The sequence below is a fragment of the Pseudopodoces humilis genome, chromosome 20, assembly GCF_049639895.1.
Source record: "Pseudopodoces humilis isolate 2021_Gansu_Grassland_sample_001 chromosome 20, ASM4963989v1, whole genome shotgun sequence".
Taxonomy (NCBI): domain Eukaryota; kingdom Metazoa; phylum Chordata; class Aves; order Passeriformes; family Paridae; genus Pseudopodoces; species Pseudopodoces humilis.
Window position 1 is genome coordinate 5112299 of NC_142219.1, and position 20060 is coordinate 5132358.

The window sequence follows — 20060 nt, forward strand, 5'->3', positions numbered from 1 at the left end:
GCTGGTAGTAAAGACAGAATTCAACTCTGCATTTACCAAAGGAGCCGTACAAGCCTTCATTTGCAGCAGGTGATGGCACAACCTGAGCAGGCAGAGCCCTGCCCCAGAGCCAGCACTGAGGGCAGCTCAGCCACCCCAGGAATGGACCAGCCAGAGAGGGACACCAGAAGCCCCTCAGCACCTCTGGTGCCCCATGGGAGGCACCTCCCACCTGCAGCCCCTCCTCCTGCCCGCTCCCACCTCTGCCAGCCCAGCACAGAGTCCTTCCTGCTCAGGAGCATCTAAGTTCCAGGTGCTACTCAGCCTGGAATCCCAAACCGAACCCAGCCCCAGAGTGCCCAGGTGACAGCAGCCTTTGGGACCCCAAACGCCAGCTCAGGAGCAAAATGCGAGTGCCTGAGATAAGAGACAGAGCTTTTTATCATCAAATTTATTTAATTAAATTTCATTGCCTGCTTTACTTGGCAGTCACACCAGAGACTGCCAAAGGAAACTAAACATTGTACATTCACTACAAGATTCTCTCAAATTTTCACAACTAGTCCAAACCCATGGAAGTCACAGATCCTCTTTCCCTCTGCGTTGCAACACATTAACAATGGCAGGACATGAACTCCAGCACTGAGGAGGAGACCTGAGACCTTGGGTTTCAGGGGTACTTTCAAACTGTGTGTGTGCCATTCTCTGCATTTACCAACCCAACCTCCTGGTGGTACAGGACAAATAACCACTGAACTAACCCAGAAAGGAAACCAAACACGTTACTGTGGGGCTGGAGGGTGGGGGAGTGCAGCACTCAGCCGAGGCACCGGTGCTGGGCAAGTGTGGCAGTGCCAGTGACACCAGGACAAGGTGCACGGCACACCTGGCCCGTGCTGCCAGTGCAGGAATGTTTTGTCACTGATGGTAACAGAAATCAGATCCCTCCTAGGAAGTCAGGCAAGGTTTGCCCTGCCAAGGGTGCTGGGAGGAAACCAGGCATTAACAGATCTTTATCTAACTAGTGCTTTTAAAAATAATTTTTCTTTGATCTAACAAGCATTAGGATAATGTCCCCCTGTTATGTGCTCTGAATAGTTCCTTAAACATGCTGAACACCTTTTCCCTATGGAGTTTTTGTTATCCCAGGGGCTCTCACACATCAGCCTCTCACAGACAGCAGGGAAACATGTCAGGGGCTACAACTGAAAATGTCATCATATCTGAAAGTCTACATCTCCCAAAGTGTATTTCCAACATTAAAACAGCTAAAATCACAATTTTAATCCATTGCTGTGTGTGAAATCCAGAATGCTTGCATGGCTTCCAAAGGGAAGCTCTGGAAAACAGCCACTGCACTGGCAGGAGTATTTCTGGAGGGAAGGGCTAACCCTGTCCTCACTGCCCAACCTAAGATACACTGGAAAATGCTCTACAGGTACTGTAGTGTATTTGTCTAAAAAGTAGCTTCTGGAAAATTTCAAGCTGCAAATTACTTTATAAATCACAAGCCATTTTTCCTTAATCTTGCCAATTTTAATGAAGAAAACTGTTAGCATTTCAATGTACAAAAGTCCAATAAAACATGATTTTTTCCTTTTAAATCAGTGAGTGGGTAAAGTTTGGGTTAAACTTATTCAACAGTAAAAGTCTTCCAATTTCCACTAATAGAAATTTTTTTTTTCTGATTTGACTAGAGGATAATGACAATCCAGAAATAAATAGCTATAAATACATTCATTGTTCCGATTCCAAAAACTCATCACATAGGGAAGACATAAAACTGAAATTAACTTGTTTGAGTGTTCCTTTACAATGAGAGATGGGCAAGTTAGAGCAGAGTGACTTGGACAGGAGAGGAAACAAGTAGGGCAAAAATTGGTCCAGTATTGACATTCATGAACATACCAGTTAGCAAAATTCATCCTTTAAATGACACTACTCAGTTGATTTTTTATTTGCTTGGGGTATACATAATGAAAGCAGTTTCCTTGGGATCTTTGCTAGGACAGGTATAGCACCCGGAGACACTGTAACCACCCCTTCTGTCTGCATGTGTGTGTGTGTAGTTATATACAGAGTCATGCACCCACACACACAGCCAAGATCCGGCACCGGCGTCCGTCCGGCGTCACTCGTCATTGGCAGCACTCGTTCCTCTCACTTGGCCTTGGTTACGCAGCTGTGGAGAGAGGAAGAGAAATTTCTGCATTAGCAGCTTCTCCAGACAGAGCTCCAAACAGGCAGGGAGATTATCTCCAGGGAAAAGCAGGACAGGGCCTCAGAACACCACCAAAGCAATGCCAGCTCCCGAGGGAATCTCTGGGAGCTGCCCTTGGGTAGGACCTGCCCCCAGGGGTGGGAGCAGCTCCCTGCAATGGGGAGCCCGCACACAGCAGCGGGATTGGCACCCTCGGGCTGGGATGTTACAGTCCCTGTGAGGAACAGCAGCCCTTTAACTCCTGTAACTCCTGGAGAAGCTGCTCCCGCACCAACAGCTCTGACACGCTTCAGTGTCTATAAAGACTGGGTGGAACTGGATTTCAAGAACTGAACGTGTTTGGAAGGTGATGCTCCACAGCCTCCCTAAGTGACACGGACCAAGGCCACAGATCACTTTGCTACTGCGTGTGCAGCGAAGCGATGCTGGCGTGTCTGCTGCCCAGAAGGGGAGGGCGCCAGGGCCACAGCAGCACATCCCACACCTCGGGTGCCTGCACTGGGTGAGCAGCAGGCACCAGGGCAGGTGGCCAACGCTGCAGCAATCTGCTCCCAGCCTTAGTGCCTGCATCAGCGCCCATCCGGTGTGTCCTGGGCACCGTGGGTCAGTCCCACCTGCTGGTCACCGCACCGAGCAGGAGGAAGGTAAGGCCCACATGGGTCATGTGGACATTAAGATGATTTCTGCTAACAATTCCCATCCAAAAGAACATTAATCCCTCTCCTCCTTTTCCATCCAGCAGTTGACTTACACAGCTTGCTTTGCCTCAGAACCTACAGAGAACTCCTCTAGACGTCCGCAGCCAAAGTGCCTCGAACGGAACCCTTCTTACGCATCTGAAGTGAAATAAAACGTGAGCTCCACACACAGAACCTGCCGCGCCGTGGTTAGTATGAGAGAAGGAATGACCTGCAGGGCCAGGATCTGCTTCTCCCTGGCCAGGGCCAGGACCAGCTACAGCTAAGGGGGTTTGGCCATGGCATGGTATTTCTTTTTGGCAAGGAGACCTGGGAACTGGAGAGCAGCCGTAAACAATGGTGCTTGAATTTTTACCAAGCCCGCGATGCTCCAGCATGGAATCACTGCTCAGGATACCCAGTGTGGCATGAGAGAGGTTGGTCACAGGGCTTTGGCTGGACCAGATGCTTTCCTACTCTGCAGTGAGCTGATGCATGTTTCATGGAGCAGAGGTGCTTCTCATCTCCAGCAGCCAGAGACAGAATCCACCAAGTGAAACATAAACAGTGAGAAAAAAATGGACTGGGACAGAGGAACTCTGGAAGAACAGTGATGAAGATTCAGAGAGTAAACAGAAAGTAACAAAAGCAGAGATCCTGACTATAAAAATCGACTGAAGATGAAGCACAGGAGCAACAAAAGAACTGGAATGTGCACAGAATCCAGATAAAGATCAGCTGGGAGCAGAAGGAAGAAAGGGTGTTCATGAGAAGGGGAAGAGTACCAGGACACTGTGTGGGAAAGAACATGCACTGCCAGCCCTGCTTTGTGCCTGGTTTGGCTCTCAGCATCACAGAACTGCCTAGGGCAGCCCTGTCCATTCCTGACCACTCTGCAGGGACAGGGGCATCTGTGTCACACTGAGCACATCATCCCTGAGCACTCACTTCCCAGAGGTCCTGGCCATAAAACACTCTTTGTGGCGTACTGGGGATGTAATGGCAGTTACTGGTGAGCACAGTGGATGGAGTAGTTGAATGTGAAAACAGATAACAAATTACTTTAGATAAAACTAGCATTTATATTATTTGGCAGTGACATTTTTGCCCTTAGGTTGTCCAATAACGCACTGCACCACAAAGCCATGGAAATTACATCATTTGCAGGTGTTTGTAGATACCCCTCTTGCAACAATTGAAAAAACCCCAAGACAGCAGGTCCCCACTCCTCTCACATTTCACAATATCCACAGAAATCTGGGTTAGTGTAACATCACACATTAATCTTGTTTTTAAAAAAAAAAATAACCAAAACAACCCAACTTTTTAAAAAATACACAAATTCCTGACACTAACTTCTTACACAGCAAGCTATTTGCAAAAAACAATTTGCCTTTGCAAAATGAGAAAATATTAAGTAAGTACGTTTGATGTTTAAGAATGAGGATAGATGTTACACCCAGAGACAAATGTGAGCTGGGTTTGACTTAAGGTGAGAACTAAAAGAGCAGCAAATATTTTGGAAAAAAATTTTAAAATATCTACTTACCAGTGAGAAATGTGAAACAAAACATCCACAGAACACAAAGGAACAATTTCATCATGCACACAGGTGTGTCAGGTTCTGCTGCCTCTCTCTAGCACACCTCTGGTGTGCACTCCTCACTGCCACTACTACCCTTGCTCAGGGAAACTGGATAAAGTCTACTTCAGTCCAAATGAAGAACTATGGATGTGCAAGAGGGAACCCTTCAGGCAAAAATCAGTTTAGAGAGGACAGCTGTTAATGCTTCCTTCCTTCACAGACACCTGGGAACAGGTGGCTCTAGGAACAGGATCAGGCATAAATTAGAATTCATGAAGAAACCCCCTTGATTTGATAGAACAACTGCTAAAAATACCCAAATGCCCATAAGAGAGCAAAAGATTTGCAGGAGTGAGTGAACACCAACCTTGTCCAAAGTGCATTCTGGGGCTGCTGACCCAAACCCTTCAGCTTATGGGAAAAGAGCATTTGGTGCTACAGCTCAGCACAGGACCAAGAAGAAATACTTCTTCCAAACCCAGGAAACATCCCAACACAGGCTGTTCCACACTGTTTGGAAAGTCCCTGGAGAACATGAGTGGGGAGGGAGGAGCTGCAGCTGGTTTGGTACCAACAGCAAAGATGCACCAGGCACAGACCACAGAATGTGTCCACAGCTGGTCTGAAGCCTCAGGCAACCAGATTAGAGGTGTCTGGAATGGGTCAAACCATGCAAACAGCAAGTTGTAGCTGAAGACACATTGTGCCTTGGAAAAACCAAGACACTGGAACTGTCTGGGTAACCTGAGTGGGTTTGGGGCATGAAGCAATTGTCAAAATGGGAAGGAAATACAACTGCAAATCCAAGAACTGCAAAAAAGCTGCAAAATGCCAGTGGGATTTAACATGGGAAAAGTTCATGTCAAAGGCCATGTTCTGGAAAGACTCTACAGAAGAAGGCATCCTTCCTAGCCTATGGTGGTCCTCTACTTCTGAATGGAAAGAGCAGTGACAGTGCTCTGAATTTTCTCTCAGACTTCAGCCCATGATACATCAGGCCACACAGATCTGGTCCTCACAGCCACTGAAGCAGGAAAACTGACACAGTCTCAGCTGATTTTACTGACTTTCTTTTTGGAAGTAAAACTTTGGTTTGGTGTGCTAATCAGAAGTGGAACAGCTGACAGGTGACACAAACTTGCTCGAAAACATGCTTGAAGAGAAAAAGTAATCAGATCTAGTGATGACTAGAAACGAAACAAAGCAAGACATGTGATGGAACAGGACAGAGACAGCTTTGAGCTCCAACCACCAAGTGACAAAAGGGCCCTGAATGGGACTTTGTGCAATGGATGTGGTGCCATAAACACAGAGGTAGTCAGGACAGACATCCTGCATCTAATGACATCAGAGGTACTCACATTACAGCCACTTCCAGCATGACAGCTCCGAATGCAGGAGCTTGAAGCACATGGGGCTGTACCCAAGGGGCCACAGTGCCCACCAGCAATTGCCCAAACACACACACAGGCATGGACATCACACAGCTTGCCTCAGTTTCTGCACAGATAAATCTGTAGCACATCTGAGCCTTAAAAAAAAGCTTTCTTACCGCTTCCAGCTCCTTCTGGGTTTCATCCTCCATTCTCCTGATGTCCTCCATAGTCAGTTCAATCCACTTGTCAATCCAACAGAACAGCTGGCGGTGGAAGTTGGTAAATATCCTTTTTTCTTGCTTTAAGAAAATAAACAAACATTAGATCACAGGTAGGACTTGCTAAAGGCTGGTGAAGTGATAGCAGCTGCTCAGTTTGAAGAGTCAAAATCTTCAAGTGCGTGCTGCTTCACACTGTAACAGATTCAGCCACCTCACACCCCTGGATCCAACTTAAATTCACCTCATTTCTCAAATGCTTTAACATGGAAAAAAATGAACAAATTTCACTGTCAAAAAAAGACTTTCATTAAAGTTCAGCCATTCACATTACTTGAGAATTATGAAGAATGTTATTAAAATCTGCTCCAGCTCCAAGATGGCAGCAGCCAAACCAGAACAGCCACTTCCAGAAGACTTTTTTTCTCTAGAGAATTGTTCTGGTACTACCAGTGAAGCCCCACCTGCAGCAAACCAAGACACAAATGGTTTGACTGGCTGGGGAAATGGACAGGAATACCCTGGCTATGAGGAATAGGAAACTGCACCACTGCCCTTGCTCAAACGCCCACATCAACACAGCCCCAAAAGGCAGAAGTACTCACCTTTTGTATAAAGTTTTCAACTTTGTTCTGCAGTCCCCACCACTTAAATTTGATGGTCACCAATTTGTAAGCACACATTTTGGGACACTCCTCATCAGTTGCTAACTCCTTCTGTTTGGGGTAATAGAAATAAAATTTTATTACTTTAGAAGTATAATTATTAGAAATTATAATTCTAATCAGTGCATTAGAATTATAAATATGATAATTAATTTATAGTAAATTAATTAAACTTAACTATCTTGTTATGATAATAAAATAGAAATCTAAGCATTATTACAGAAAAACAACATTCTAATCAGTAAATTTGGGCTGCTCCTGACAGGCTCCCTGTCATTCACTCCAGGGCAAGCAGTGGGCTGCTCAATTCCTGTGGGACCTCTGGTGTGGCCCACACAGCCCATTCTCTCCTGGGACAGATTCTGATGGCTGGCAGGGGGTACTGGCAAGCTCTGTGCTGCTGCTGGGGCGTCACTGAGGTGGCACACGGGGGATGTGCTGGGCCACAGGAAATTGGTTCCTCAAAAGGAGTTGAGTCAAGTTGTGAAGGAACCATGAACTTCGTTCTTCTGATGATAAAGACTTCGTAAGGCTGGAACAACAGTTCCTAGTACCTTCCAGTTTGGCCCCAGAGGTCCTCTCTTCGTTTTAACTGACTGGAATAATGCAGGATCTTCATCAGCTTTGTAGTCCTGTAACATAAAACACTCTGAGAGTCAGAAAACACCACCAGATTCAATATCCCACTGTGTTAAGCTTCTGCTCATGGCTGCCGAAACGATTCCCTGAGTGCTCTGGAGCAGGGTGGGTGCAGCACAGCTGCCAGGCTCCATCACCCCTGCTCCCAACAGGACAGCTCTCCAGGGCTGCCCTGTGCTGTGCACACTGACCTCTGCACCGTCCCACCGGGTCTGTGACCCCTGAGAGGAGGAGAAGGCATTAATTCAACAAGCAGCACAATAAAGCTGCTCAGGCTGCAACACATGGCCGCTGCTGGGGAGGCAGAACAGGGGGGGAAGAAGGCAGAACAGGGGGAGAAGAAGGCAGAACAGGGGGGAGAAGAAGGCAGAAACAACTCCCTCACACAGTCAGAAACTCTGAGATCCCAGCCTGAGCCAGGGCAGAGCCCACACAGCGCTGCCTCACCGTGGACAGCTCTGCTCGCCCTCTTGCATGAGGGAAAAGCCAATGGATACAGAGTTGAAAGGGACAAATGCTTCCAACAGATGGATTTATTGAATTCTACTGATTAGGGGTATGAAAATGGTTATTTAATAAAGATGCTGCCACGGAAACTAAGAAAGGATTAAAAACTCTGACCTCAGTGAAAGCAAGTAAGGTTTATACTGTGCGTAAAAAACATTTATCCAAGATTACCATTACACCCACACAACACAAATGTAACAATTTAAGTTGCTTCAAAGCAGAACAAAGGCTTGGTAGTTGCCACAGAAAAGCCCAAGTTTAGCAGAGTTTAAGGTCCCATTTTTAAATAAAGTTTCTGTGAAGCCAAAATCTGCAGAACATGGAGTGAAAGAAACACCTCCAAGAGAAGCAGCTCCTGGCTGCTGAAGACCACATCAGCTTTCAGCTCCAGAGGAACAAAGGCTACTTCTAGACTAAATTCTAAATCCACAGAGCAAGGCTACACATATTAACTGTTAATGCTTTCACAGACATTCTGACATTTACAAAAACCTACTGCAAGCCAAATGGAGCTGAAAAATCCAGGAAGTCCTCTCAGAGGAATATGATTTCACTTACAGAACACCAGCTGATACACTTTCTTCTCTTCAGTTTTCTCCATTGTTCCCAGTTCTTTTAACATACCTACCTACACTGCATATTAAAATAGGCTGAAGAAACCCTAATTTATCTAGAATACTAGGTATTCAGGCAAACTTCCATACTGAGGACTCAAACATATACTTTAGGAATTGAGCAGATATTTCACAGAAGCAGCCAAGGGAGTGAAGATATTTCAATCTCATTGCTAATCAGTGTTTCATGAATTTCCACAAACCAGGACTCTCCTCTAGTTCTCCCTCTAAGCTGAAACAAAATTCTAGTTTGAAGAACCCACACAACAGTCAGCCAACCTCAGCAGGGGCTGCCATGGTGCTCCACAAGCCTTCCCCTGCCTCAGATCCTGAGGAACCAGGAACCAGCACTGCACAGCAATACTTAAACATTTAAAGTTTTGAATTATTATAATTACAGAAAGACTACAAGCCATATCTGTCACCTGAATTTTAGTGAAACCCACTTATCTACGATTTTACTGTAATAAAGCACGTGTCCTTTCCACAGACATCACAAAGAGCAAATACACAGCAGCACACAAAATCCTGCCCTGAGTCCCTTCTTGTCCCTTCCCTCACTGAGCACTGAGCCAGAGCCATTGGCTGTGTCTGAGACCAACTTCTCACCTCACAAGTTATTTCCAAATACTGTGGGAGAGGACAGCTGCAACCCACTGGAATCCTCAGGTTCTGCATTGTCCTGGAGGCTCAATGTAATACACTTTTTAAAAATTATTTTTTAACAATCCTTGTGTAGAAAAAGAGTCATCTTCTTTACATTTAAATCACCTTTAATATGCAAATACTACAGCAAAATGTTATTACAGAAATACAGAGAATATTTTAAATTACTGATCATGACTGCCTTTTAAAAATTTCACTCAGCCACTGGATAGAAGACACTGAAGTGAATCAAGCTATAGCAATGGATAAACAAGTTTGCTCTATGTAACTAATTGTTGGCAGAACTGCTGCTGGTTTGGGTCAGCAACGTGCCAAACAGAAACACAAGAATTACACATCTTATTGCCAATTTTATAAATAAAACCAGGTACTGCACTGAGACAACCCTGAATTTATTTCCACTGTGTGAACATCCTGCCAAGGCAGAGCTCACTGTAGTGGTGTGAGGCATGAGGCATTTAACCTGAGCTACATGTGCAGCCTTGATCTGCCTGGTTTATGGAGTGGAATGATTTGTCTGGATAGCCCAGGGACACTCAAGTCCCCACGATGATGCTACCTGCCATCCTACCTCCCACTGCACAGGGACACTGGTAAAAAGCAACTGTGCTCTTGCATTTAGGACCCACATAAAAATAACCACAGCTAGAAACACTGGGGAAGAAACTGTTATCCATGAATAAAATGTAGGAGTGAAAACAGAAATTCCAAGAAAATACATGAGTCATGGGAAAGTTTTCTATGCTAGAGACAGAAGCTTTGATCCAAGACCTTTTAGAATGCAGTTAAGCCAAATCCTGTTAAGGACAGGAAAAAACTCTTTATAGACTAAAGCCTAGATGGACAGGAGAGCATTGCAGGAACTCTTCTCTACACACAAATCCTACAAGCATGCAGGGAAGAAGACTGGACTAGAGCCAAAGTACAAATAAACAACAGTTCTTTGCAGAGTTTAAGGAAAATATCTGTGCAGCAAGAGCTTAACGCCTGACAACAACAAGTCCTTCTTAGGAAGAAAAACAGGCAGCTGCTGGAGCAAATACTACAGCTCAAACCCCTGAAACCCTCTGGAAAGACAGACAGGCAAACATCAGCCTGCAGCAGCATAACAAGACAGAGGAGCAAAACTATTTCAAAGAAACACACAAATACCATTTCACAAGCAGTTTCTGCTCAAATTCTCAATAATATGCATGAATGCAACCATCTATTATAAAGAATGATTTACAGAGACCGTGAACTACACACAATAAATATCACAACAAACCCAGAACTTGGGCACTTCTTTATAATATAACAGTGCTCCTGAGAGCTCATGATTCACTATCAAATGGTATAAAGATTCAAAGCATATATACAGGACAGAATGATTTTAAGAAAACTTTTAGAACCTAACATGAGAATTACACAAGTCTGATGTCTGATCTGCAAAACCATGAAAATGGAACTGAACATGGAGTGGCATCACACTAACTAGGTAGGTGGGCACAAATTCTGGCTTTCCAGCTCAATACTGTATTAGCCTCCTGTTTTACTCAATACTGTATTACTCTCTTGTTTTAAGCAAGAGAATGTACATACCACTGGTGTTATCAAGCAAAAAACTCACATTCATATCCTGTAGAAAGAAACACCTACCAATACTTCCCTCCAACATCACCCACAGCTCTGTGAGTGCTCACTCACAGCACAACAGGAGACCAAAATCAGGTTTATCCAAGTATGTCATACTCTCAACTCAGTGCAAGATTCCCATAACTGAGTCACCAGCACTACCATGCACTGCCCTGACATGCACTCGTGTGTTTAAGGAAGGTTTAGCTAAATGGCTTTTAATAAAAAATGTCTTGCAATCACTCCCATCTCCTGAAGAGTCCTGCAGCTACAGCACCACTATCAGGAGAACCATTGCCTGAGATCACCTTTGAAAGAATGCCAAGGTTCAAATGAGAATGAAACCAGCCTGGTTATCAGGGATGCACATCGTGCTGCCATGCCCAGAACAAGGAGTTAAAGGTCTCCAGGAATGAGGCTGGAAGAGATGAATATTTATAAACACCCAGGACAGGAGGAAAAGAGGGGCATAAAATTAAAAGCACATCACATTTGTCCACAGATAGGCTGTCCCATGGGATGTGTCATTGCATGGTGATTCCAAGGTTCAGCACAAAAAAGGTGGAGCTGCTTAGCTGCCTATAATGATAAATTAAGTCTGAAATGGGAGAGATCCACCTATCAAGCTCTGTAACTTGAGAATCTTTTAACACTTCCTTACAGACTACAGAAGAGCAATTCCTATATTCCAATATATTTCCTCACGCTGTAAAAAAATGGACAGCACACAGAAGTCCCAGAACTCTTAAGGCATGTGTAATCTGGCTGATTCATATAAAATTGTAATTTTAGAACTTTCTTTCAAGTAATAAAGATCCACTATGACCTAAACAAGACATTTAATGTTTTCATTGTGAAAAATAGCTATAAACCTGATTTCAATTTGTTTTCACTACACTCTACTCTTTTGTAAATTGTTTCCAAAACCACAGCCTCCTCTGATGTTAATCAAGTGTTCATTTTTGCTTACACTTTAAAAAGTCTTTCTCTCCTGGGAAGCCACTTTTATATACAAACAACATAAAGTGACACAGACTGCATGCTGGAGATGATTAAGAGAAAGCAAAGTTAAATGTGTATCTAAAGAAAGTCACAGCTGTCACCCAAACTATTTCTATACATACTGAAATGAGCACGAGTCAGCACATGCACACCATCAGTAGCTTAAAGAAATTTGTATTTTCATATTTATGCTGACTGTAGCTCTGAAACTAAAGTAACTACAACCCCACAGGGGGGTGGACAAGGTTCATTCACAAGAACAAAAGGATGTAACTTGAATACACGAAAACTTTTTCAACACTGCTGGATTTTATAGATGTAGCACCATTCTTTCAATTCTACTGTTACCTGAGCTCATACATTTGAGCTGCTTTTCCAGGTAAAACTATGTTTGAGAAGATAAATGTACAAATAAAACTCTCCTTTGAAAACACTGACTATTCCTTTTCACTAAAAAATGAAGCAGACCAAAAAATCTCACCCAGCCACTTAGAATGGTAATTCCAAAAAAAGCATCATAACAAAAAAAAAATCCAAAACTATACAAAGCACATGATTTCAAACATGACCCCACAGAGTGAACTGGTGATTGCTTGAATATCACAGAACAAAGATAAAGAAACTGCAGGAAAAGAACATCTGGACAAATAGAACACAGGGAAAAGAGGTGATGCTTTTGTTGGGGACATTTGCTTTCCAAGACCAGCAGCCTTCTCTGAAGGCACAAAGCCAGCATGGCCATCTTGGTAATTTTGTTATGATGTAGCTGAACTTCCAAGAAAAATAAATAAAATTCAAGTTCCATTACCTAAACTTGATAAAGATATCAGCACAAACAGAAAGTGTCTCTCCTGAATTCCTAAGAAGTGAAGAGAGAGAAGACAAAGGTCAGAAACTGCAGACTTTTGTATCAGAAGAGACTCCAAGTGTCGGTCCAGAGAATTCCTGATGTCTAATTTTAAGGAGAAAACAGGTAAACAGCAAGGATGTCAGTCTGCAAGTAGCTCAGAGTTGCCAGTGTCTGCTAAGAGTTTAATCACAAAGCCAGACTTTGGTTAATGAAGTCAGGACTTAGCAAAACAGAGTTTCTGGGAGATGTAATGGAAACAAAAATTTGCATCACATGGTGAAAATTAATCCAAAGCATTCCTACACAAGAATGGGGTATACTGTGATTTTAAATCTGAAAATACGTGCTCAAAGTATTTGCTAAAAGTGGAAATGGTGTTAGAAGCTAATGAAAAGGAAACATCAGAGGAGGCTTGAGACTCTGGATGAGACTATTCTGCACTCAGTTTTGATACTCTGTAGGTCAAATATGTGAAAGAAGAAAGAAAAGAGGATAATGTGCTGAAAATAGTTTCAAGGACTTCCTGCAAAGAAGTCCTCTCCCCAAAATGTAGGATATCCAAGTATCTACTTTCAGAAAGTAACAGTTAAACAGTATAAAGAGCCTGACAATCACATTTATTGTGCAAACATGGTCTCCATATGAGTGCCTATCATCTCCCTACTGTCTAAAATGTATTACACATCCAACAGTCCAGCTGTTACAATTTAACAAACCAGACAACAGCCCCAGCAGCCCCAGATCTGCAGAGAGAATCAGCAGTAAAACCGAAGAAGTAAGGCAAGCACATAAATGAATGATTCTGTTCAAGACACTTTTCATGTCTCTGTTGGGTAAAATCCACAGCGTTTTAGCTTATTCACTATCAACACAAAGCACAAGTGGAATCAGCTGCATGCTACACCCCAGACCCAACAGCAGAACATTTACTTACTCCTGGTTCTACTTGAGTTCTATCTGCAATGTCAATATGGACAACCTCAACACTCTTCCATGTGTTTGGATCTAAATTGTGAACCTGCAAAAAAAGAACAAGGAGGAATTATTCCCATGCTGGGAATCACACAGTGATGTGCACGTGCAGCACATGTGTGTGCCAGGGAGCTTTTCAGGATGCTGTAGAGGCAGCATTCTCCAAACCTACCCTTTCTCAAAGGGAATGATCTCCACAATTACAGTTTAATTCACTCACTAATCAATTTTAAACCAGCACAAAGCCTTCACTTCTTGTGCATTCAGGAAACCTGGATTTAAGATTAGGCTGTATTCATCTGTCACATTTGTTAGCACTAATGAAATCAAGCTCTAATTAGAACCATTACCTATTCCATAATCTGCATTAATTTTTCAAGCTAGAAAGAAGGTGCAAAAATTACAGATATGGAAAACACAGATTTCAGTAACCTAACTGATGTCATAGGTTCCCTGAATCATAGGACTGCCTTGAAGGTGGACCAGGTGTAGTCTGAGGGTGTGCAAAGGTCTGAGGATGGAATCAACTCCTCACCTGTGATCTGTCCAGCACACCTAAACTCAGTTACAGCCAGCAGAGCTGTCCAAGAACAATCCCCCTTCTGTGAAGCACATCCAGAGCTACAGCTCACCCAAGCACTGGCAACAGACTGACAACTACTCCTCTCTGGATGGTTTATAAATGTTTATCACTACAGCTCAAAATTTTCCTGAAGTGATACATGAACCAAATTGACTGTCTGGAGCAAAACAAGAACATCACTAGTTGGGACAATTTACAGAGGCAGCTTCAATATGTAACTACAGAGTGTTCACAGATTAACTCCAGTGGTCTTGTGAAACCTGTTTTCAAATAAATTTGTCAGCCTAACTCTCAGTAGAATGTCTGTGGTGAAAGAACATGAAATAAAAAAATGACTTGCTGAAAAGCTATTTAAGTATTTGCGTGAGAATCAAGCATCTGTATTGACCTCTAAACATAAAAACCAAACCCCTTCTCCTGTCCTTGGATCTCCTCAGATGAGACAGCTTGACCACCTTGCAAAGACCTGAAAAATGCTTTTCTTGCTTTACTCATGGTAAGGCATTTGCTTTATGCAGTAATTATCCACCACCACCAGGTATAAAATACTTCATCTGTACTGATTGTACAATTGCACTACGGCTTGGTATCCAAAGCCCAACTCACGTTCTCTGTTGTTCCCAAATCTGGTTTATGCCAGGTCTCAATTTTTATGAAGAAGTCATCTTTCATGTATTCATTCTGTAAGAATTAAAAGCAAGAAGCACAATTACACCTCTCTGCTCTAAGTTTAGATACCACTACTAATCCCTGACTAGCAACACAACCTATTGAAATTTCCAGAGAAACAGCCCTCTTACCTTACAGAAATAGGTACATGATAATCTTGATAATCATGAACTAGAGCTGTGAGTACTAAATTAAAACCAGACATGTTTAAGAAATCCAGCTCTACCTGTGCACACCAGTAGAAATAACCCTGCCATTTGCTGTCCTGCTTCCTCAGCCCTGAAGTTCTTTATCTCAATGTTCAAGTAATTTTTCAAATTATTAGTCCTGCAGTTAGATGTTACTGTACAGCACAATTACAATCATAAAGCTGGATCATAATGGTCCAGCTGCCACCAAATTGTACATCTAAAGACAATGAGAGAACCCTGCTGATTCCAGAAGTCAGAGGGCACACACCTGTGTGCACTGATATCAGGATGAGTCAAGCCCAACAGTTCAAACTCACTTGTTACTCCTTGTGTCACATCCACATGGTAACAATCTAAACAGTGTTTGCAAGTGAGCAGATAAAGCAGTTTAACATTTAACTAATAAGTTTTCATTAAACAGGTCACCAAAACATGTAAAACAGCATTAAAATCTTAATGATGTGCCTCTCATGCATCATAAAGAAACAAACCCAAATCCTGAGATGATCCATTTAGATTCCCAGCTACCCCATTTTAACTGAGGCAGGAATTCATTTTACAGCAACAGCATTTCAGACAGGCAGGGACTGATGCCATTTCACTGCACTTCCTGCCTTCAGGAGTGTAGGAGCCTCTGATATGTCATTTTTTCCCCTCCCACTTTTTTTAGCATTATGTCTTACAAGGACAGACATTATGCATCTGTAATGGTAATTAAAGGCATAAAAGAAGACGTAGAAAATGAAATAATTTCTCTGACAAATTACAGTTCTAATTATAGCCATGAGCAGACAAATAAAGTAACAGGGAGCTCTGCACCAGGAGTCCTAGCAAGGCACATATGACAGGCTGGAGCCAGACAATTGTAGTGGTAGTAACAGACAAAATATATCCCAAAAAAACCCAATATATGACTGGTAGGATTTCAAATACTCACTGTCACAACTGGTGTCGTTGGAAAACACAATGCAGTGCAATGCAAAGGAAAAGAAAACACAGAGCATTATTAGATACAATTGTTTCTGAAAGGTCTCACATATAAAAACACCAACAAAAGAACACACATGGGGGAGACTCACTTGTTCTACAGTAGGGATACGCATTCCAGGCCTTCTCGTGGAACACCAGGGAGCCTTCTGGAGCAATCATCCTTACAAACCCAGGGACTTTACTGGGGAAACAAACATGGAAAAGGTGTTTAAAATCCCACCAACTGAAATTCCTCATTGGTTCCTTCCACTCCAATAAGAAGGGCACATTCTACCCAAGCATTTGAGGGGTTATGAGGTACCTTGTCACCTGCAGTGAAATACAAAGGAACTTCAAAGACTTTCCAGATCATGACAAGATTAAGAAATAAACAGGAAAGGTAATAATAAGGTAATTGAGCTGTGTGATCACAAGGAAAGCTGTGCTATCCTTCCTCTTGCAGAGCAGCAAAGACACCTGTTGAGGAAGAGCACTGCACAGAGCCCTCACCTCCAGCTCCTTGGCAAGCAGCTCCTGACCTGCAGCAGGAACTTTATGTCCCACTCATCTCTGACTCCTGTCTAGAGCAAGCAAACACAATTCTTTCAGCTGTCTCAGACAACTATCCCACATATTTAAAATCCACTGTATTTCACATTTCCTCACTCACTCACCAGAGCACCCATGAACAATTCAGCAAATTACAAAGTGGCGGGAAAACACAAACAAGTGTCCCAGAACAGCAAACAATGGAAGGCTACCCTCACCTTTAAACATTTCTTGCTTAATACCAAGGGACTACAACGTGCATCAAGGCTTTTCTTACCTCTTTAAATGATAGATTTTGTGAGTGTATTGTCCCTTCTCGCCATCCTGTTCATAAGGCTCATTTTTTAAGACCTGAATTCCTTCCCCACCTCCTGTTTCGTTTTTGCTAGCTTCTGCCACAGAATAAAGTTGCCCAACTTGATACTGAAAAGGGAGAAGACAAATGTTAGCACCAAAGTTGGCCAAAACTTTTAACATGTTAAAAACAATTAGCTGTTTCCTCTGACAATTCAGTAGTACAAAAAAGGTTATCAGCAAATTAAAATGCATCATATAAAAGATATATAGTGAACTCTGACAACTTTTTTGCAACACATCTCTGCAACTCACAAACCCCAGGTCTACACTCAGGTTGTTCCACAGCAAACCAACACTTTGGTGCACATCATAACTTCATTTTTCCTGTCCCAAAAGCTAAATGTATTTGTTGTTTTTCGCTGCACCAAGAAATATCAATTCTGAGTTTACAGATTTTGGAGTGACCAATTTCCAGCTCTAAGCCTTCCCAATTCACACTTTCAACCAATTCAATGCTGCCCTTACAGGACCCAGGAACCCACACTATGGAACAAGTGTAATGTTTCCATCAGAAGCACGACCAACACCCTGGCATGACAGACACCCTATCGTGACTCTCTCTGAAATGTACTTCAGTGCCATTCAAATTGCTGACTTCAGATCTGGGAAGACAATTCCTACACCTGAGGCTCCAGGAAAAGGCTTGGAGTCCCTCAGTGCTGGATCAGCAGCCGAGTGCTGCCACAGGGCACAGTTGTATTGCTGGCAGTGGAATGCTCTGTGCTGCAATTGCTTCCTTGGAAATTCTTTAATCAGAACAGGGCTCACACCTGCGTCACTCATCTCTGTCAGCGCAGCAACAGCACAGGGAACGTTTGGACTCAGGCTGGTCACATTTCTGACACACAATCCCCTCCCACACCTCAGTCTGAATAAAGCAGGGAGGATCAGGACATACCTCTTGCACTGAGCAAGGTAAAACCACTCGGCTGAAAGAGGAAAAGAGAATATTCAGTAAAACGAATCATTAGGCTTCACCTGCAGATAACAGATGTAACACAGATGTTCAAGAAAGAAGTGTCAAAAGGAGCCAATTCAGGTTTTCTCTTCAGTAATCTCTGTGACAGGGAGGCTTTGGATATAACACAACAAACCCAAGTAAAGTTCAATGCCAGGTTACTAAAGGAAAAACAAGGGATGGAAAATGGTAGAAGCCGCATAAAAGAGCCAGGAAATCTGGGATCTACTTCCAGCTCTGTCATAATAACTTTGTGTTATGCTAAATCTGTTTATAAACTTTTGAACCTACACATTACCTTTACTACCACTGAGGCTACAGTCACTGGACTCTGAAGTAGTGAGCAGCCGAAAGAGGGATAGACAAACAAACCAGCTTGTGTTTGGCTGGCCGGAGCCCCCACGGGAGAGATCCACCCAGTGGCGTGGAGCTCCCGGCGCCCCCACAACAGGCAACCGGGAGCAGGGAAGGGCTGCGGCCCCGCTCAGGGCCAGTCGCCACTGCCATCCGAGCTGCTTTCTAAGGAAAACGGGGAGCAATCACGCACAGCCCCGCCGCCTCCCCGCGCCGCGCCCCGCGGGATGGAGCTCGCGGAGCTGCCGGTGCGGGGCCGCGGCTCTCCCGCTGCGGGCAGGGAGCGCCCGCCACCGCCGGGCCGCGTCCCCGCCGTGCACAACGGCCTTTCCCGTGACGGCGGCACCGGCGCACGGAGGAGCGAAGCGGCCCCGCGCCCCGGAGGAAGCGGCGACCCCGGGGCCACACGGCAGGAGCGGTGCGGGCGGGCCCCGGCGGCGGCGGGCGGGGCAGACCCGGCGGGGCGCGGCCCGGGCGGGGCGGGGCGGCGGCGGGCGCGGTGGTGGCGGCGGCGGCGCTGGCGGCGGCCGGGCTGGCGGCTCCCCCCAGCCCGGCCCCCCGGCGCTCCCCGCCGCCCCCACTCACAACTCCTTGATCAGCACCATCTTCCCGCCGCTCCGCGCACGCGCCGCTCCCGAGCCGGGCCCCGCCCGCGCCCGCGCGCCCAATCGCGCTCGCGCCTCGCCCGGAGGCGCGCACGCGCCGGGTGCCGCCAATCCGAGAGCGCGCAGCCCCCGCGAGCGCACACCTCACCCGTCAGCAGCCAATCAGAACGCGCCGGGACTGCTCCGGTGCGCATGCGCCCTCCCGCTCTTGCCGGCGGGGTGACGTCATCGTCGGGCGCCGTACACGGGGCCAGAGAGAGCGGAACCGGGGAGCGCAGACCGGGAGCGGAACCGGGGTCGGGGCCTGTCTGGGGCGCGGGGCCGGCGGCTCCGGGTACCGAGGCACTGTACGGCAGCAGGACGGACCCTCCGCACTGCCCGGCGGGCGGGAACGGCTGCTGCTAGTACCAGACACCCCGGGTTACCCGGTCCGCGGTGTCGGGCCCTCACGGACCGACGCCGTTGCCGAATGGGGTCACCCCCAGCACCGCGGGAAGTGAGAAGCTGCAGAGGCGATGAATTTCGGGGAGCCCGTTCCCGCTGTCACACCGAGCACCGCGCTGGCTCCGCCGGCCTTGGCACCGCCGCTGCCGGTCCCTTCCTCCGCCTCCACACCGGGGGAATCTAAATTTCCCCTTATCTGTTTCAAGCAAAATCCTTTGCCCGCGGATCCCAGTTAACTCGGGACTGCCCCTGTATTGCCACGCAAATGAAACCACGCCAAATCTGTAGCAGACTGGGTTTCCGCGGCCAATGCCGCCCTCTTGTGAGACCGTTTCTTTTAGTCTCCATCGCAGCCACAAGAAGGACGACAGGGATTAATAATGACCTGATAACCTAACAAGGTTCAGCCCGGCTGAGACTTCGACCTTCAGCTGGCGTTATAAACTACAAAATGAAAGGAGTCTGCAGGTCTAAAAGTTCAGAAACATTGAAAAAAAGCTGAAATCAACCCCAAGTGGAGCCCTTCCAGGCTGTGAGGAACCTGGAAAACTGCTCCTGGAGGAGAGGAATTCCAGTGATGCTGGCCAGTGCAGGACAGTGTGACAGGGAGAAGTTCTACCGAGGCTCCCGAATGGGGGCAGAGGGGTGGGACCACCCAAGGCATGTTCTGTGTGTTGAAATTGGCTTTATCCTTGTTTACATATTGAAGTTATCCTGTAGCAACACGTTGCCCTAAGAACAAAGCAGCCAGGAAACATACTTCCACGCTTTGAGGTTCTCAAAAATTGTAATTCAA

The 20060-nt window shown here is 45.3% G+C and overlaps 1 protein-coding gene across 1 annotated transcript; it reads right to left on the reverse strand.

Moving 5' to 3' along the window:
• Positions 1-1493: 1493 nt before the first annotated feature.
• On the reverse strand, positions 1494-18904 carry PITPNB (phosphatidylinositol transfer protein beta). The gene is made up of 11 exons (XM_005524336.2): positions 18801-18904; positions 17802-17832; positions 16824-16969; positions 16108-16199; positions 15966-15973; positions 14775-14849; positions 13548-13631; positions 7276-7353; positions 6662-6772; positions 6015-6137; positions 1494-2161 (listed from the first exon to the last, which is right to left on the reverse strand). The coding sequence occupies exons 1-11, from the start codon at positions 18818-18820 to the stop codon at positions 2111-2113; spliced, it is 819 nt and encodes a 272-aa protein (XP_005524393.1). The 5' UTR covers positions 18821-18904; the 3' UTR covers positions 1494-2110.
• Between the last annotated feature and the right edge of the window lie 1156 nt (positions 18905-20060).